Source organism: Kryptolebias marmoratus, linkage group LG3, assembly GCF_001649575.2.
Source record: "Kryptolebias marmoratus isolate JLee-2015 linkage group LG3, ASM164957v2, whole genome shotgun sequence".
NCBI classification, from domain to species: Eukaryota; Metazoa; Chordata; class Actinopteri; order Cyprinodontiformes; family Rivulidae; genus Kryptolebias; species Kryptolebias marmoratus.
Genome location: NC_051432.1, coordinates 8157057 through 8171003, shown reverse-complemented (window position 1 = coordinate 8171003; position 13947 = coordinate 8157057). Strand labels below are relative to the sequence as shown.

The 13947-nt window shown below is 43.8% G+C and overlaps 1 protein-coding gene across 1 annotated transcript; it reads right to left on the bottom strand.

The window, feature by feature from the left end:
• Positions 1 to 917: 917 nt before the first annotated feature.
• On the bottom strand, positions 918 to 12487 carry wfs1a (Wolfram syndrome 1a (wolframin)). Its single transcript, XM_017425784.3, has 12 exons — positions 12331 to 12487; positions 10178 to 10561; positions 7491 to 7570; positions 5826 to 5970; positions 5569 to 5742; positions 4897 to 4974; positions 4680 to 4819; positions 4468 to 4587; positions 4117 to 4362; positions 3318 to 3596; positions 2635 to 2798; positions 918 to 2522 (listed from the first exon to the last, which is right to left on the bottom strand). The coding sequence occupies exons 2-12, from the start codon at positions 10554 to 10556 to the stop codon at positions 1343 to 1345; spliced, it is 2985 nt and encodes a 994-aa protein (XP_017281273.1). The 5' UTR covers positions 10557 to 10561; positions 12331 to 12487; the 3' UTR covers positions 918 to 1342.
• Between the last annotated feature and the right edge of the window lie 1460 nt (positions 12488 to 13947).

Sequence of the window (13947 nt, the reverse complement as noted above, 5' to 3'; positions counted from 1 at the left end):
CCGCCCACTGTATATAGTCTCACCCTGTAAATAAATTCACTTTTACTTCCGTCTCCGTGTTTTGGTCTTGGTTTCGCTTTTCTGGACAGTACCTCCCGAGTTATGACAAAGGTGTCAGATTTAAACATTAAAAAAAAAGATTCAGTACGAAAACAGCATGACTTTTTAACAGAAGCAAAGAACCAATAAGTGTACTTTGGTTATTATGTAATTTTCAATAATTATTCCTAACCTGAAGCATTCAAAACAGGTAATTGGAGATAAGATACGGGGTTTTACTTTAAAACTGACTTCTGTGAGCAGAAATATTCCTAAACAGGCATGACATCACTCACACAACTGAAGCCCAAATGATTTTATAACCAAGAAATGTACCAATGAAAGCTCTCCTATATATCTTTTAAACAAGAAAAAAAAAACCTAACCATACATTTTGAAATATTTTCGAAGAATGGTTTGGCCCAACAATTCATCTTTTATACAAACACACACGCAAAAACAGTTTTTCTGAAATATATTTAACAAACTGAGGACAGAAAAGATAAGAAAAAAAAATAGCATTTTTATTGGGGTGGGGACTAATATAATTGGACAACTGATAAAAAATGGTTTTACTGACAGCTCTGAACTTTTTCTACTCATTTTATCATCACGGTAAAATCTGCAGTTGATTTTGAGTTTGGCATTTTAGTTCTGAGTCAAAAAAAACTAAGGAAAACCAACGCAAAGGACAACAGGAACGTTCGAGGTGACTGAGTGGTAGATACTGTGACTGAGGAACAAAATAACACATTGATGATCTCAGTAACATGGAAAGAAATCCACTAAAGACCATCTTAGCTATTACTGCATTAACCTGGAGAAAAAAAAGAAAAAAACTTGCAAAGTTTGATTACGTGCAGCAGCAATGAATGGGGTGGTGTTTCTGAAAATTTTATTAGAATTTGTCATTTTGACATATGAGTTTTGTCATGAACACCAACAAATTCAGATTTATGGTGTTAGAAAAAACACAGTGTGGCTTAAAAACACTCTGAAATACAAAAACAGCAGCAAAAACACACAAAATGTAAAGATTTAGTGGTAACACATCTCCAGCAGCAGTCAGCATTACCATTATCATGTGTGACCTTCTGACAATTTTCGCCATCTGCCTACAATAAAAAACTACTGAAATGTCAGAACACAGCTACAACCCAGTGACCCATATTAGAACTATTTGTAAACCAAACCTTAAATAAAATCTGGAACAAGATAATCACATCAAAAACGTTATTCATTCTTTTAAAAAAAATCACTCATTAAAGTCATTATCAGTTCAAATCTCTTGCCTTTTTCCTTCTCAGGCAGTGAAGTTCGCAGATAGAAACGGTGAAAAGAAGAAATCGAATGCGAACTTCAGGGCCCTCATGGTGGTGCGCCTCCAGTTTCTCTCTATCTTCACCTGCCGACCTCCGGTCAGCCTGGACAAAGCGCAGTCCAGACAGTGGATAGCTTTGAGCTCGAAGGCAGGCGCCTTTGCTCCCAGACGGCCCTCCAGCTTAGTGCTGAACTCCACAACGTTCCCGGGTCTGAGGTTTAGCAGCACTTGTCTGAACTCGTGGCTGGCCATCAGGATTATATCCCTGGCTGGGTCCTCTGCTTGGGCGCTTCCGTCGTGCACGATCCCCACCGTCACCTCGAACCTGTAGCTGTCGAAGCGCTTGACGTGGCAGGAGTGCTTGGCCAGGGCCTTGACCTGGCACAGCTCCTCCTCCTCTTGCAGTCGAAGCAGCGTGGGCAGGGAGACGGAGGAGCTGTTCGCTTCCGCAGCGGTCAGGTTCACAAACGTCACGTCCTTTGGCTCGCATTTGGGATACGTTTCACCGTACAAGCAGCGCAGCCAGTCTCCCATGAACACCGGCAGGATGTTGATGACAGACTGCGCTCCGTTCTCCGTCTCGGCTATCCGGACGTGCTTGAACCGGCCGGCCCACGTGACTCTGTGTCCGTGCAGGTGGCTGCAGAAGATCTGCGTCTGGGCCATGCCTTTGGACTCCCAGGCAGGGGGCCCGCAGGCCTGGCTGTACTGGTCCCAGGTCAGGGTGGAGTTGTACACCTTCTGGCCCTCGGCGTGGTACAAGTAAACAGAGAACAGCAGGATCACCATGGAGATGCAGAGCAGGATGAACTTGACGGGGCCCCAGCGCATGAAGGAGCGGAAAACATCCAGGATGGACATGCTGTAGCGCGTCCAGAGCCGCAGAGTGACAGGGATGGCGCAGATGGCCAGCGTGACGATCATCTTCGTCAGCTCCAGGTCAAGGAACCACTTAAAGAGCTGGATGAAGAACATGGCGGCAAGGCCAAACGCCAGAACGGGCAGCGCGAACAGGAACAGGAAGTACGCCACGCAGGTGCGTATTAACCCCACGGCAGAGGAGTTCTGGAGGAGGACCACGGAGAACTCGCACCACATGAAACAGACGAGGTACGGAATCAGGAAGCAGTACGTGCCCCGGAAACCACGGGTCCTCGCCATGCTGAGGGAGGAGACGGAAAGACAGCTGCGAAGGTCTGCAACGTAACGTGACTGACAGGCAGAACAAGAGGACCAATCGGTTCCGAGACGATGAGATAAACGCAGCTTCTCACCTGAAGAACAGGTAAAAGAGGTAAACGTAGAGGAGGCAGGGGAGACTGAGCTTCAGGACCACAGATTGTCCAAGCGGCAGCGTGGTGAAGGTGCGCCCCAGGAAGCGAAGCCCCGTCATGTCCTCTGGCAGCAGCTGCGTCAGGTACAGCAGACTGGAGGCTACCTGAGCAGAAACACGTGCAGAGATGTTTTTTTTTAACAGCACTGCCTTAATCTCATTAAAACTCCACGATCAAGCATGTTTAGCACAACAAATACAGAGAATAAACTAACGGCCTTGGATCCCTTGAAGAAATGCATATCACCCGCCGCCTTTCATGCCAAAGTTAAACAAAAAACACATTATTATGAGCCAGACTTTGTAAATGATCTGTGATAATGTGAGATCTTACTAGGCCTGTTAGCGCTAAGAGCACACATTGGGAATGACTCTCAGCTACTACCCCACCAGATTTAGCTCATTTACGCAAATTTAACAAAGTTGTTTTCAATCAAGCCAACTCCAAAAGTTAATCAGCTGTAGACAAACATGCACTGACTACTTTCATTAAAACTCTTTGAGTGGTTCAGACATGCTAACGAGCACAAGCAGACAGGCGAGGACATGACTGTCAGCCTTTCTTGGGATTAAAAATGGCAGACAAGACTATGAGGAACAGGAAACCCAGCGACGGGCAGCCACCTCTATGAACATGGCCCTGCGCGCGTACGCTGCGGCCGCCGGACTCAGGCTGTAGTAGCTGACAGCGGTAAAAAAGATGGCCACGGTGGACAGCTCAGAGCACGCAATCCATTTCTTGTCGGCTACGGGGAAGGAGAAGATGACAAAAAAGACAGAAATGAGAAAGTAAACGTATTGTTCGAGGTTGTTCCAGCCAAAGTTGGTCTCCGCTTGCTCCACGTCGAGGCCCGGTTCGAAACGCGTCAGCAGAGACGTCAGGGCCCGGAAGTTCTCCCAGGTCTGGAAGAAAGAAGGAAGGTTCTTCGGTCAGAGTGTACCAGAAACAAGTTGGACTACACTAAGTAAGACTGACTGCAGCTAGAAGCTAAAAGGAGCAAAATGCTGGCTAAAACTGTAAATGCAAAAAGCAGAACAATAGCTTTAAAAATTTAATTCGCATAAGATGACAAAAATAGAGCCTATAAGTATTTTTATGGGGACAATATTTATAGATAAAGTTAAATATTTTAAGAAGCAAAAAAAAGACAAATTAAAAGGCATAGCACTCATTTCCTGAATGAACTGAGCATTTTGATATTTTTGTTAACGAATAGTGCGTTACAAATTAAATTCTTTTTTATTATTATGAACTGAATGTTTTGATATACAATTGGCTAAAGTAGCACAACGTATGTAGAAGGATTCAGATTGCAAAAGACGTACAGAAATATTTTGTTGTTAAAAAAACGAACAAATAAAAAAGAAAACATACGGTAAAAGAAATATAGCAGGAAAGCTAAAGGAACTGGAAAACGTGAACCTTGCTGCTCTGGAAAATCCTCAGAGTGCAGATGATCATGGCGATGAAGGAGAGGTAGAAGACGAGCAGAGGGATGACAAACGCGAACAGGTCAACGGTTAGGTTACTGATGATGAAGAAGAAGATGAGGGCGTTGACGTGCTGCGTGGGGATGATCGTGCTCAGCCACATGACGCCGGCCCGCGACGCCCAGTCCACCAGGTGTTCCTTCATCTCAATGACTGCATGCAGCGGGTACTGCAGCATCTGACCACCACGGGCAGACAGGAACCAAAAAAACAAAACAAAAAACAAGTCTGATGAAGTGTTTAAACAGATGAGAGATTCCACACAAGCTGTGAATTGGAATACCATCAAGCGGGACTTCATGGCACCAGTCTGCTTGGTGTCCAGCATCATCCCACTGCAGCCAAAACTCCAGGAATGCTTCAGCACCTTCTTGTTTCCTTTTGAGGCTCCCTCCGTCTTGTGCTTTTCAAACACAGTCACACACACTCATATCTACACATAACTGTTCTGATGATGAAATATTCTGTCCGTATAAGCTGACTGGGTGTTTATACCTCCTTGGGACTGTCAGGCAGAGCAGAGCTCTCAGGTATGGATGTGACCGGGCTCTCCTTCGGAGGAGCGGGTGGGACGATGCCTTGTGCGTACTTTTTTGTTATCTCAACGAAGTCGTCCAGATCCACTAGCTGATTGGCTACGGGGGCGGAAAATCATTTTGTAAAACAAAACAAAATGTATTTTGAATCTTTGAATCTCTTTTTTTATACCCACAGTCCTTGTTGACCATGCTCTCCAGCACCTTCTGGGTTTGGCCTGAAGTTGGGACAGGAGTCTTGCTTGCAGTGCCCCCTGATAGTGACAAATGACAAATTCCCCATAGTATGGCGAGCCTTTGTGTATTTATTTGACATCATTGACATCAAGTGCAATTTTTGCCCATAGTATCCCAAAAGTCCCAACTAGTTGGCTTTTTAATGCGTTGGTGGACTACTGGACCAAACTAGTCGACGACTGTCTCTTGCAACTTAAAGGGATAGTCTGGTCAGTTTTGAAGCGATGTTCTGTCAAGGTTTTACTACCTTATCAGCTGTGACATCCGTCATGGAGCACAAAGTATGGAGAAAGAGGCAAAAGTCTTAGTCCAGGCTAGGCTAATGGCTACTCGTTAAAAACGGCAAAGAACACTGAATATATTAGTCACCAGGAGTTGACTGGATCAGGTGAACAGATACATTCAGCATCAGTGCAAACCAGTGTGCAAAAATCACGTTCCATATCAATGATATTGAATAAATACACAAGCTGCTTGCCACATGTCCCTAAGGCAGCTGCAAACATTGGAATCACATATGGGAATACAGTGTGACAGCAGGCTCTGAGGGAGCATGTGTCTCAAAGCATGATGTGGTTCTGATGACGCGTGGATCTGGACCTGCCCCCTACCTGGCGCTGTGTTGACCTGGCCGACGTTTTGCAGCATCTCAGACACAGCCACCTTCCTCTTCCTGTCTGGGTTCAGCCTCCAGTACATCATCATGGCGGCTTTCCGTACTGCCAGCTCAAACCTGCTCTCTGTTGACAGCATGCGCACATCGGCCTCATTCTCTGACGTGATCCCTGCGGGGTTGGAAAAAGACGGCGGACACTTACTGAACTGCACGCACAACAACGATGCACGTAACGAGTTTCTAAACGCCAACCTTTTTTCTGGATCCAGCAGCGCTGAAGGAGCCTCGCGGCAGTCTTTCGCCCCTGTTTGGCCGCTTTAATCAGCCAGTTAACAGCGAGGCGGTTGTTGAACTCCGCGTCCTTCTCCTCAGCGACAATCAAGTAGTGCTGACCCAGCTGGAAGGTGAAGGTGAAGGGGGGGGATTAATGTGTGGATTTCGACTGGAGACAGGTTACAGCACACTTTAGAGAACTTTGCGTTTACACCTACTGTGCTCAGGTAAAGAAGTCTGGGTAAACTTCAGACCTGCAGGTGTTTGAAGCTTGTTAATGTTAACAATAATGTAGAAGAATGATCACTGGCTTCAACAAAGGTGTTGATGTCGCAGCAACACAAAGATGGTAAAGTCGTCCTCCAACCAGAAAGACTGGCTGGGTAGAGAATTCACCCTCCAAACATCAGTACGACAGTACATTTATCTTTCTGGCTTCTCTTTATAATTTTTGTTTTCTTTTTGTGGATCGTGTAAAGATACTCCATCTGTTATCTTATAATGTGCCACAGAATGTTTCAGTTATGTGATATTTAGTTTACTTTAGATCTTTAGTTCACAAGTTGTTTGACAATATATACTCTTCATACAGTGAATGAATGAATGAATGAATGAGCTCAGGTTTCAGCCTCCACCTCAGAACTGTGTGGAATTCATCAATAACTTTTTATCTCCAAAGTATTTCCCTCGATAACCCCTCATGGCGCACCGTGTTTCTGATGAGAGCTTTCCTGCTCTCAGTGAAGCTCCTCCATCTTTACTTTGTGGCCAAAAAAACTACAAAGTCCGTAACGCTTTGGGGCGGCTGTCAGGGTTCCTGTCCTGGCTAACTAACGGGGGCAGCTGAGGCCTCGTGGACAGATCAAGTGACTGTTTTCTAATCTTAACCGTCTTCACATAACTTTCTTCACAAACACACACACAGTTATTAACAAATGTCTCATCTTTATTTGAACAGATTTTTGTACTGGTAACACCCCCCCCCCCCAAAAAAAAAAAAAAAGTCCAACACTATGATCTTTTACTGCCTCGAAAGCAATATAGATAAGCGACATATAATGGATCTATTTCACAGCGAACCTACCTTTATGTTTGACAATAAACACATATGGTCTGTGGCTAGTGTTGTGACACATGAGGCGTCGCTGGAAGGACCAAACCCCAATCTACTCTGCAGCTGTGCTGACTCATATGATGGAGCACAGACACACACACACACACACATACACACACTCATTACAAGGGCTATAAAAAACAACAATGTATAGCTTGAAGATGGGACTGAACGTTTAAAAACCAGAGGTGGCAGGCCTTACATGGAAAGTTCCCGGTTATGAGTTAAACCAGTGAGCATGTTTAATCCTCTCTGGGATGAATTCAGCACACGCTGCTGGTTTTCCTAATGATTTCTTAATGTGCCAGTATAGCATGTATCACACCGGAATCCCGAGGGATCGTCTTTCGAGCTGCAGAAAATAGCAACGCACCAGGACTGAGTCAGCCAGCAGGACTGACAACAATGCCAGGAGGCAGTCTGTGTGTGTGTGTGTGTGTGTGTGTGTGTGTGTGTGTGTGTGTGTGTGTGTGTGTGTGTGTGTGTGTGTGTGTGTGTGTGTGTGTGTGCGTGCTCATGCTCCCACTCACCCGGGTCTGAGCCCTGGCATCTCCAGTACTGGCCTTCTCCTCCAGCTGCTCCACACTCAGCTCCTCCTCTGGCTCTTCATCTGACAAGAGATTAAAAGGAGTGAACGTCTCGGCCGATCCCAGGCGGTCAAAGCCCCAGGGCAGCGGCTTTCAAACCGGCGGGGTTTCTGATGCAGGGCCGCTTACGAATTCCTTCGCATTCGGTAGTCGCGGCCAAAGGCGACCGAACCCCGTCCGACGCATTTGCTGCAACTTGAGCACAACGAGGAGCCCGAGGTGGAGGAGATGTGAGGGCGTGGGAATTTTAAACACGTCTGCCTCCTTGTAAAAGCATTCTGTGACAAAACTTCAGAGCTTAAGTTATGGCCTGCTGTAATCTCACACTAATTCTCGTCAGTTACATCAGTCTTTATAATATCTTTCTGTTCCTCCAGTGTCCTTCATGCAAAACAGTTTTCATGGGTGGCAATTGCATCTACTAATAGGTGTTGGTTTCCTTCTTTGAAATATAATATCACCTATATATGACCAATATTACACCAATATCACACATCTTGGTAATTCCATATTTAGAACAATCGATATTAAAACCTCACAAAGATGGCTGACCTGTGAGCCACTGAACAGGTGTCTGTGATTTGGTCAGAATGCTCACAGACACAATGTTAACGCTGAGCCTCATTTAAGAGTTCGCAATTCTGTAGGTTATTTAGACCTGGTCAATATGCAATGAAAGTTTAAAAGAAATGTCTGACGAGAAGTATTCAAGTCATTCTGTAAATGTCCAATAAGATATCTCACTCAAATTAAAGTCCTGGCATCCCTTGAAGGAATGCATATGGCCCGTCACCTTACATGTCAGCGTTTTAGACTCCAATCATCCTGTGTTGACAAATGACAAAGTTGTCAAACTCGGTCAAACTTCACAAATGACGCTATGCACAGTCTTGTGTTCAGAGTATGTGTCGTGGGTGACTCTCAGCTACTCCCACATTGAATTTTAGCTTGGTATCTGTAAAATTCAATGAGTTATAGACATTTTTGTGCTTGCTGATGTCCATCTTAATCAGGATCGACTCCCAAAGTTGATCAATTGCAGCTGTACATCCAGTGATTGCTTTCTTAGTTTTGTTCAAATTCATCCAGTGGTGCATGAGATAATTTGATAACAGACAGTCATAGGACCACACACACACTGACAGGTAAAACCCTGTCACCTGCCATTGGCCTTTCTGCAACGGGCAATCAAAACATCACACTTTGCTGCTTCTTAAAGACATGGGGGCCCATCAGAAGCCCTTCAGATAACTCATCTTGGCAGGTAGTTATTGTTGCTAGAGCTCAGCGACTGTCTGAGGAAAAGGCATAATGGGAAAGTCTCAATGCAGCTTGGCTTCAGATCTGACGACAGCTCGGCTCAGAAATAATCAGTCTGAACAAAGTGACATGCTTTGTTGAGGCTTAGAAAGCAGGCAGTCAAACACGTCACAGTCTGAGGAGGAGGAGGAGCTAAACATTATTGCTCGCCATGCCGTACGGTCAAACAGCAAAACGGATAGATTTTATAAATACTGAGCTCTAATTTTTTGTGGTAGTAGAGTCCCATCCTCAACACATACTCTGAGCGCCAGACTTTGTACAATATTTCTTGCTTAAAACTTTGGCATCCGCTGTTGATGTAAACCCTGTCTGTCTGTCAGCAAAATGACTCCTGAGCCACGCTAACACATCTCCACCATACGGCACGAGGCTGTGCATATGACTTCATCACTTCTCAACACAAAATGATCTTAGTGTAAAACTCTGGCATGAAAGGGAGCAAGCGATCTACAATCATTTAAGGCAGGGGGGGTCAAACTCTGCTACACAAAGGGGCCAAAACTGAAAACTTGGTCTTAGCCAAGGGCCAATCTCGATCAATATTCATTGAAAAATTACATAAATAAACCCTGGTTTTAGATGTAATATGTCAAATCATTCATATAGAATTATCAAATCTCTTTTCCCAGTTGCATATTATATAGAATTTAGAAGAAACATAATTTAACGAACAACAAAAAATAGCAGGAACTTAAAAAGACTACATAAGCATTCCCCATTAAAACAGCTAAAAAGCCATCAACACAAATCCAATCATACAGCTACGAACAGTTAACTTGAAAACAAGAAGAAAATATCAATGGCAGCTTGTTCATCAACAAGAGTTTGTTGTCCAATTTGATGCTCTCTGTTGCTCTTTTCATGTCAGAATCAAAGATTACAGAGAAATTGAAATCTAATTTTCTTGGCTTCAAAGTCAATGTCACAAGAAGACTTCACTAAAAATGCTCAGTTTTTTAAGCAAAATCAGAAGCAACAGAGAGTTTGTCCCAATCTGAAGAGCCAGATCTAATAAAATTTAAATGTTATTGCAGGGGTGCAGATAAAATGTCACCAAGGGCCAGATCTGTTTTGAGTTTGAAGCATGTGCTTTCAGGAATGGTAGACCCCCATTTAGGTGTCCCTCAAATCTGTTTTTGTGTAACTTTTTACAAACAAAGAGCCAGTTAGCTGAAGTCAGTTCTCCTCCATGGCCCATTGCTCTGCTGTTTTTGGAAATCTTAAGAGGCTCATCCACTCTAGTCAGCCCCGGGTCAATAAACGAAGCTCACAGTGTCCGACTTAAACCAAAATAAAGACGTTCTCACCATCCTCATCATCGTGGGCATCCTCTTCCTCTGCTTTCCTGAGCCTCTCCTGCACGATCACGCGCTTGGCCACAGAGGCAAAGGTGCGTTTTGTGGCAGCAGCTGCAGCGGGAGCGGCGACAGAGCCGGGCTGAGGGCTGGACCCCGGGGCTGCAGGAGCTGCGGGGCCAGGTTTGGAGTCGGGACGTATGGCCAGCAGGGAGGAACCAGGTGGCTGTCCGGAGTTTGATGGAGATGTTGGTTCGTCACGCTGAGACAGCGCAGCAGAGGGCTCGCCGGGGACGGGCGGAGAGGGAGAGAGAGAGGAGGGTCCCTTCAGGACGGAGCCTGAGCCCGGAGAGCTGACGGAGGTGGGTGTGGACAGCGACCTTTTCTCCATCTCTCCTAAAGTGAAAAAGAAAATAAAGGGATGGGAGTAGTTTACTTTAAAAGAGTGAGGAATATACAACTACAGCATCACAGAATTTATGAAACTCTTTTATTGTTTTTGGTTTTGGTGTGCGCCCCCCCCACAGCATTTTCAGTGGACACCCCATCAAGAAAGTTCTGGGAGCGCCACTGGATTGAATGTTGAAAGTATTTGACTCACATGTTATTCTGATGTATTTTCTGAGGAAGAAAAGTTTTATTTTATTGCCTGAATACTGGCTCAAATCTAAAATAAAATTTAAAAAATAATACTGCATTGTTAAAAAGTCCCAAAAATGTGCCGAAAAAGCTCTAATACAGAATCATTTATGAAACGTTTCGGAGGAAAATATGGCAAAGAGTAAAGCGTTTTTGGTCCAGACCACTTTGTTACAGAGACATTTATATCAACTCCCTACACCAGGGGTCTGCAAGCAGAGGCTCTCGGGCCACATGGGGCTCCGCCATTTTCATAACAATAACAGAAAAGGGTAGGGTTCCTGTCCATTTTCCTTTTGCGAATATGCGACTGATACAATCCTGTCAGTAGTTTGTTAGCCTGCTCATTCAACTTCCTGCCACACAGTGTGATCTTTCTCTGAATTCCACCTGAAAATTTCACATTTATGGGATATCTTTATGGCTAGTTGCTAAAAACAAAAAAAACAAAGAGCGCAGTTTTGCAAACATATCAAAAAAGGGGTTCTGCCAAACTGATGGCAAGTTATTTTTGATGACAATAAGAGCCAGAAAGTTTGCATTTTCTGCAAAAATACAGTCTTAATGTTGGAAGCCGGACAACTGATGACACCAGCTGAAGATGAAAGTAAAAGTAGCAGGACACTAGCTAGAAGCGTAAAGCAGCAAAATGTTGCTAAAAGCTAACAGTAGCACAAAAAAACAGCAAAGCAAGTACACTTAGAAGGTAAAAAAATAATAACGACAGTGTTTTTAAAGGAACTGAATGGAGCTCAATGTTTCTCTTTGGGGAAAAGTTTTATGAATATAATTAAATATTTATAAAGTTTAAAAGCCTCGGCTCCCATCTCAGGTTTGAGCTGAACATTCTGATATATGAGTGACTGAAACAGCACAAAGTATGGAGAAGTCGCTGCTAAAAACTAATGGGAAAAAAACAACAACATGAAAATAATAGTGTGAACGCTGAATCAGCAGCCACACAATTATTAGTAAAGCTCACCTTTGATAAAAAATACAGGTTAAGTCTAACAAATGAAGGCATCGGGTTTTATTTTTTATTTCATTCCATGAGTCAAAACTAAACGTCCAACAAACCTGCCTCGTTTTTACAGTCACTTTAATTATATGCTTTATTGTTTTTTAAAGTGGAGCTCCCATAGGCCTGCACTGTTCAGTGTTTTAATTTCATTAAAGAAAGCATATGCTATAAAACCTTTTTCTGCCCTTCTTTACATGAAGATGGGGTTTTCTTTTGCTCTAACATGTAAAAACTACCAATGCATGTCAAAGTGCATTAGAGATTTTTAGTTTTATAATGTAATAAACAATCACATTTTTAAAACGCTCTGTTTGTTTAACACTTCCAGCGCAGGGGGTTAAAAGCTCCACCCAGAGAACTGGAAGTGGCCCGCGTGCCACAACTTGATGAACGCAGCTCCAGCATGTTTTAGTTAGCAGAAATGTGTCTTTTGGCAGTACGACTTGCAGACCCCCCCTGCTCTACACCACGCAGCACTCAGGTGAATGTGACAAAGAAACCTTACCTGCAACCTAAACTGGTGGACTTTGTCAGTAAAGCTCCTCGGGAAGCAATTCTTTTGGATTTATGGGTCGTTTTCCATGTTAAGTCCACGCAAGAAGCCTCCCCGAAACCAGAGGCCGTCGCTCCCTCGCTGCCAAAGTCAAACTCTGGTCTATAAACAACACGACACGTTCCTAACCCGCCGCCTTAAAATAGGATCTCAGTCATAGGGAGGAATGGACGCCTGTCATGACAGGAACGTATCTGATTGGTAATTATTACCTTGTGCTTTCTTTGTATTTGTGAAAACCTGTTTTAACTTTATACAAAAATGTTCACTTGGCTTCTATGTCCTATTTGCATTCAAAGCCCACATTATGGCTTTTTTTTCTCAAGAGAAACAGAACAGAAAAAGAGGAGCAAAAAAACCAAAAAAACCTTTCCAACTGTAGGTGCCTACTGTCTGACAGGGCTGGGTGTTTTAACAGACTCGTTTTAAGGATCCAGGTCAAACACTTGATCAGCCTGAACCTAATTAAGCACAGCTCTCTCCCACGTGACACCAGGAGGGCAACAAGTCTGACCAGGGAGACGCTGAGGAGGGCTGCGATATACTGTTGAAACCAGAAGTTTACATACACTATATAAGAAGACATATGCATTTTTTTTCACACTGTCTGACAAAATCAGAATAAACTTTTCCCGTTTTAGGTCAATTAGGATTTTCAAAATTATTTCTTTTTGCTAAATGGCAGAATAATAAGAGAGAGAGAATGTTTTTAAGGCAACTTTTATTGCTTTCTTCAGGTCAAAAGTTTAAATACACAAAGATTACTATGCCTTTAAACAATTTAGGACATCTGATGTCATGTCTTTGGAAGCTTCTGACAGGTTTGTTGATAACATCTGAGTTAATTTAGAGAAACACCTGTGGATGTAATTTAAAGCGCATCTGAAACACACCGCTTCCTTGTGCAACATCGAGGGAAAGTCGAAAGATATCAGCCAAGATATCAGGAAGAGAACTGTGGACTGGTTCATCCTTGGGTGCATCGTTCATCTGTACAAACATTTTTAAGTGCAAACAAGATGGGAGTGTCCAGCCATCATACCGCTCAGGAAGGAGACGGGTTCTGTGTCCCAGAGATGAACGTGCTTTGGTCTGAAATGTGCATATGAACCCAAGAAAAGCACAAGACTGTGCACTTTTCCTTCATACATCCCAATTTGCGTGAAAGAGAGCGCAGCTGCTGGTGCCGTGCAGACCGCCACGTCCCTGCCCATAAATAAAGATGCAAATTAGTATAAATACAACGCAGGCTTCCACCCTGTGTCCAAATAACTATAGCAAACGCAATGGGCAAGACAAAGAAAAGGAATTTCACTGAATGTGAAATAGAGGTGTTGGTGTCCGAGGTTAAGGCAAGAAGAAAAGCTATATTTGGAAGTCACTCCTCTGGAATCAGTAATTAAAAATGGAAAATGCTGTTAATGCGGCAGGAGCAGAATTGAGATCACTGGCTGAAATTAAAAAGAAAAGGTCCAACATTAAAGTGGATGTCAAGAAGAAGGCCGCTGCACTCTGATGGAGTGTTACAGCAACGGGTGGTTACCAGAGCTGACTCCACATGGAGAAAGA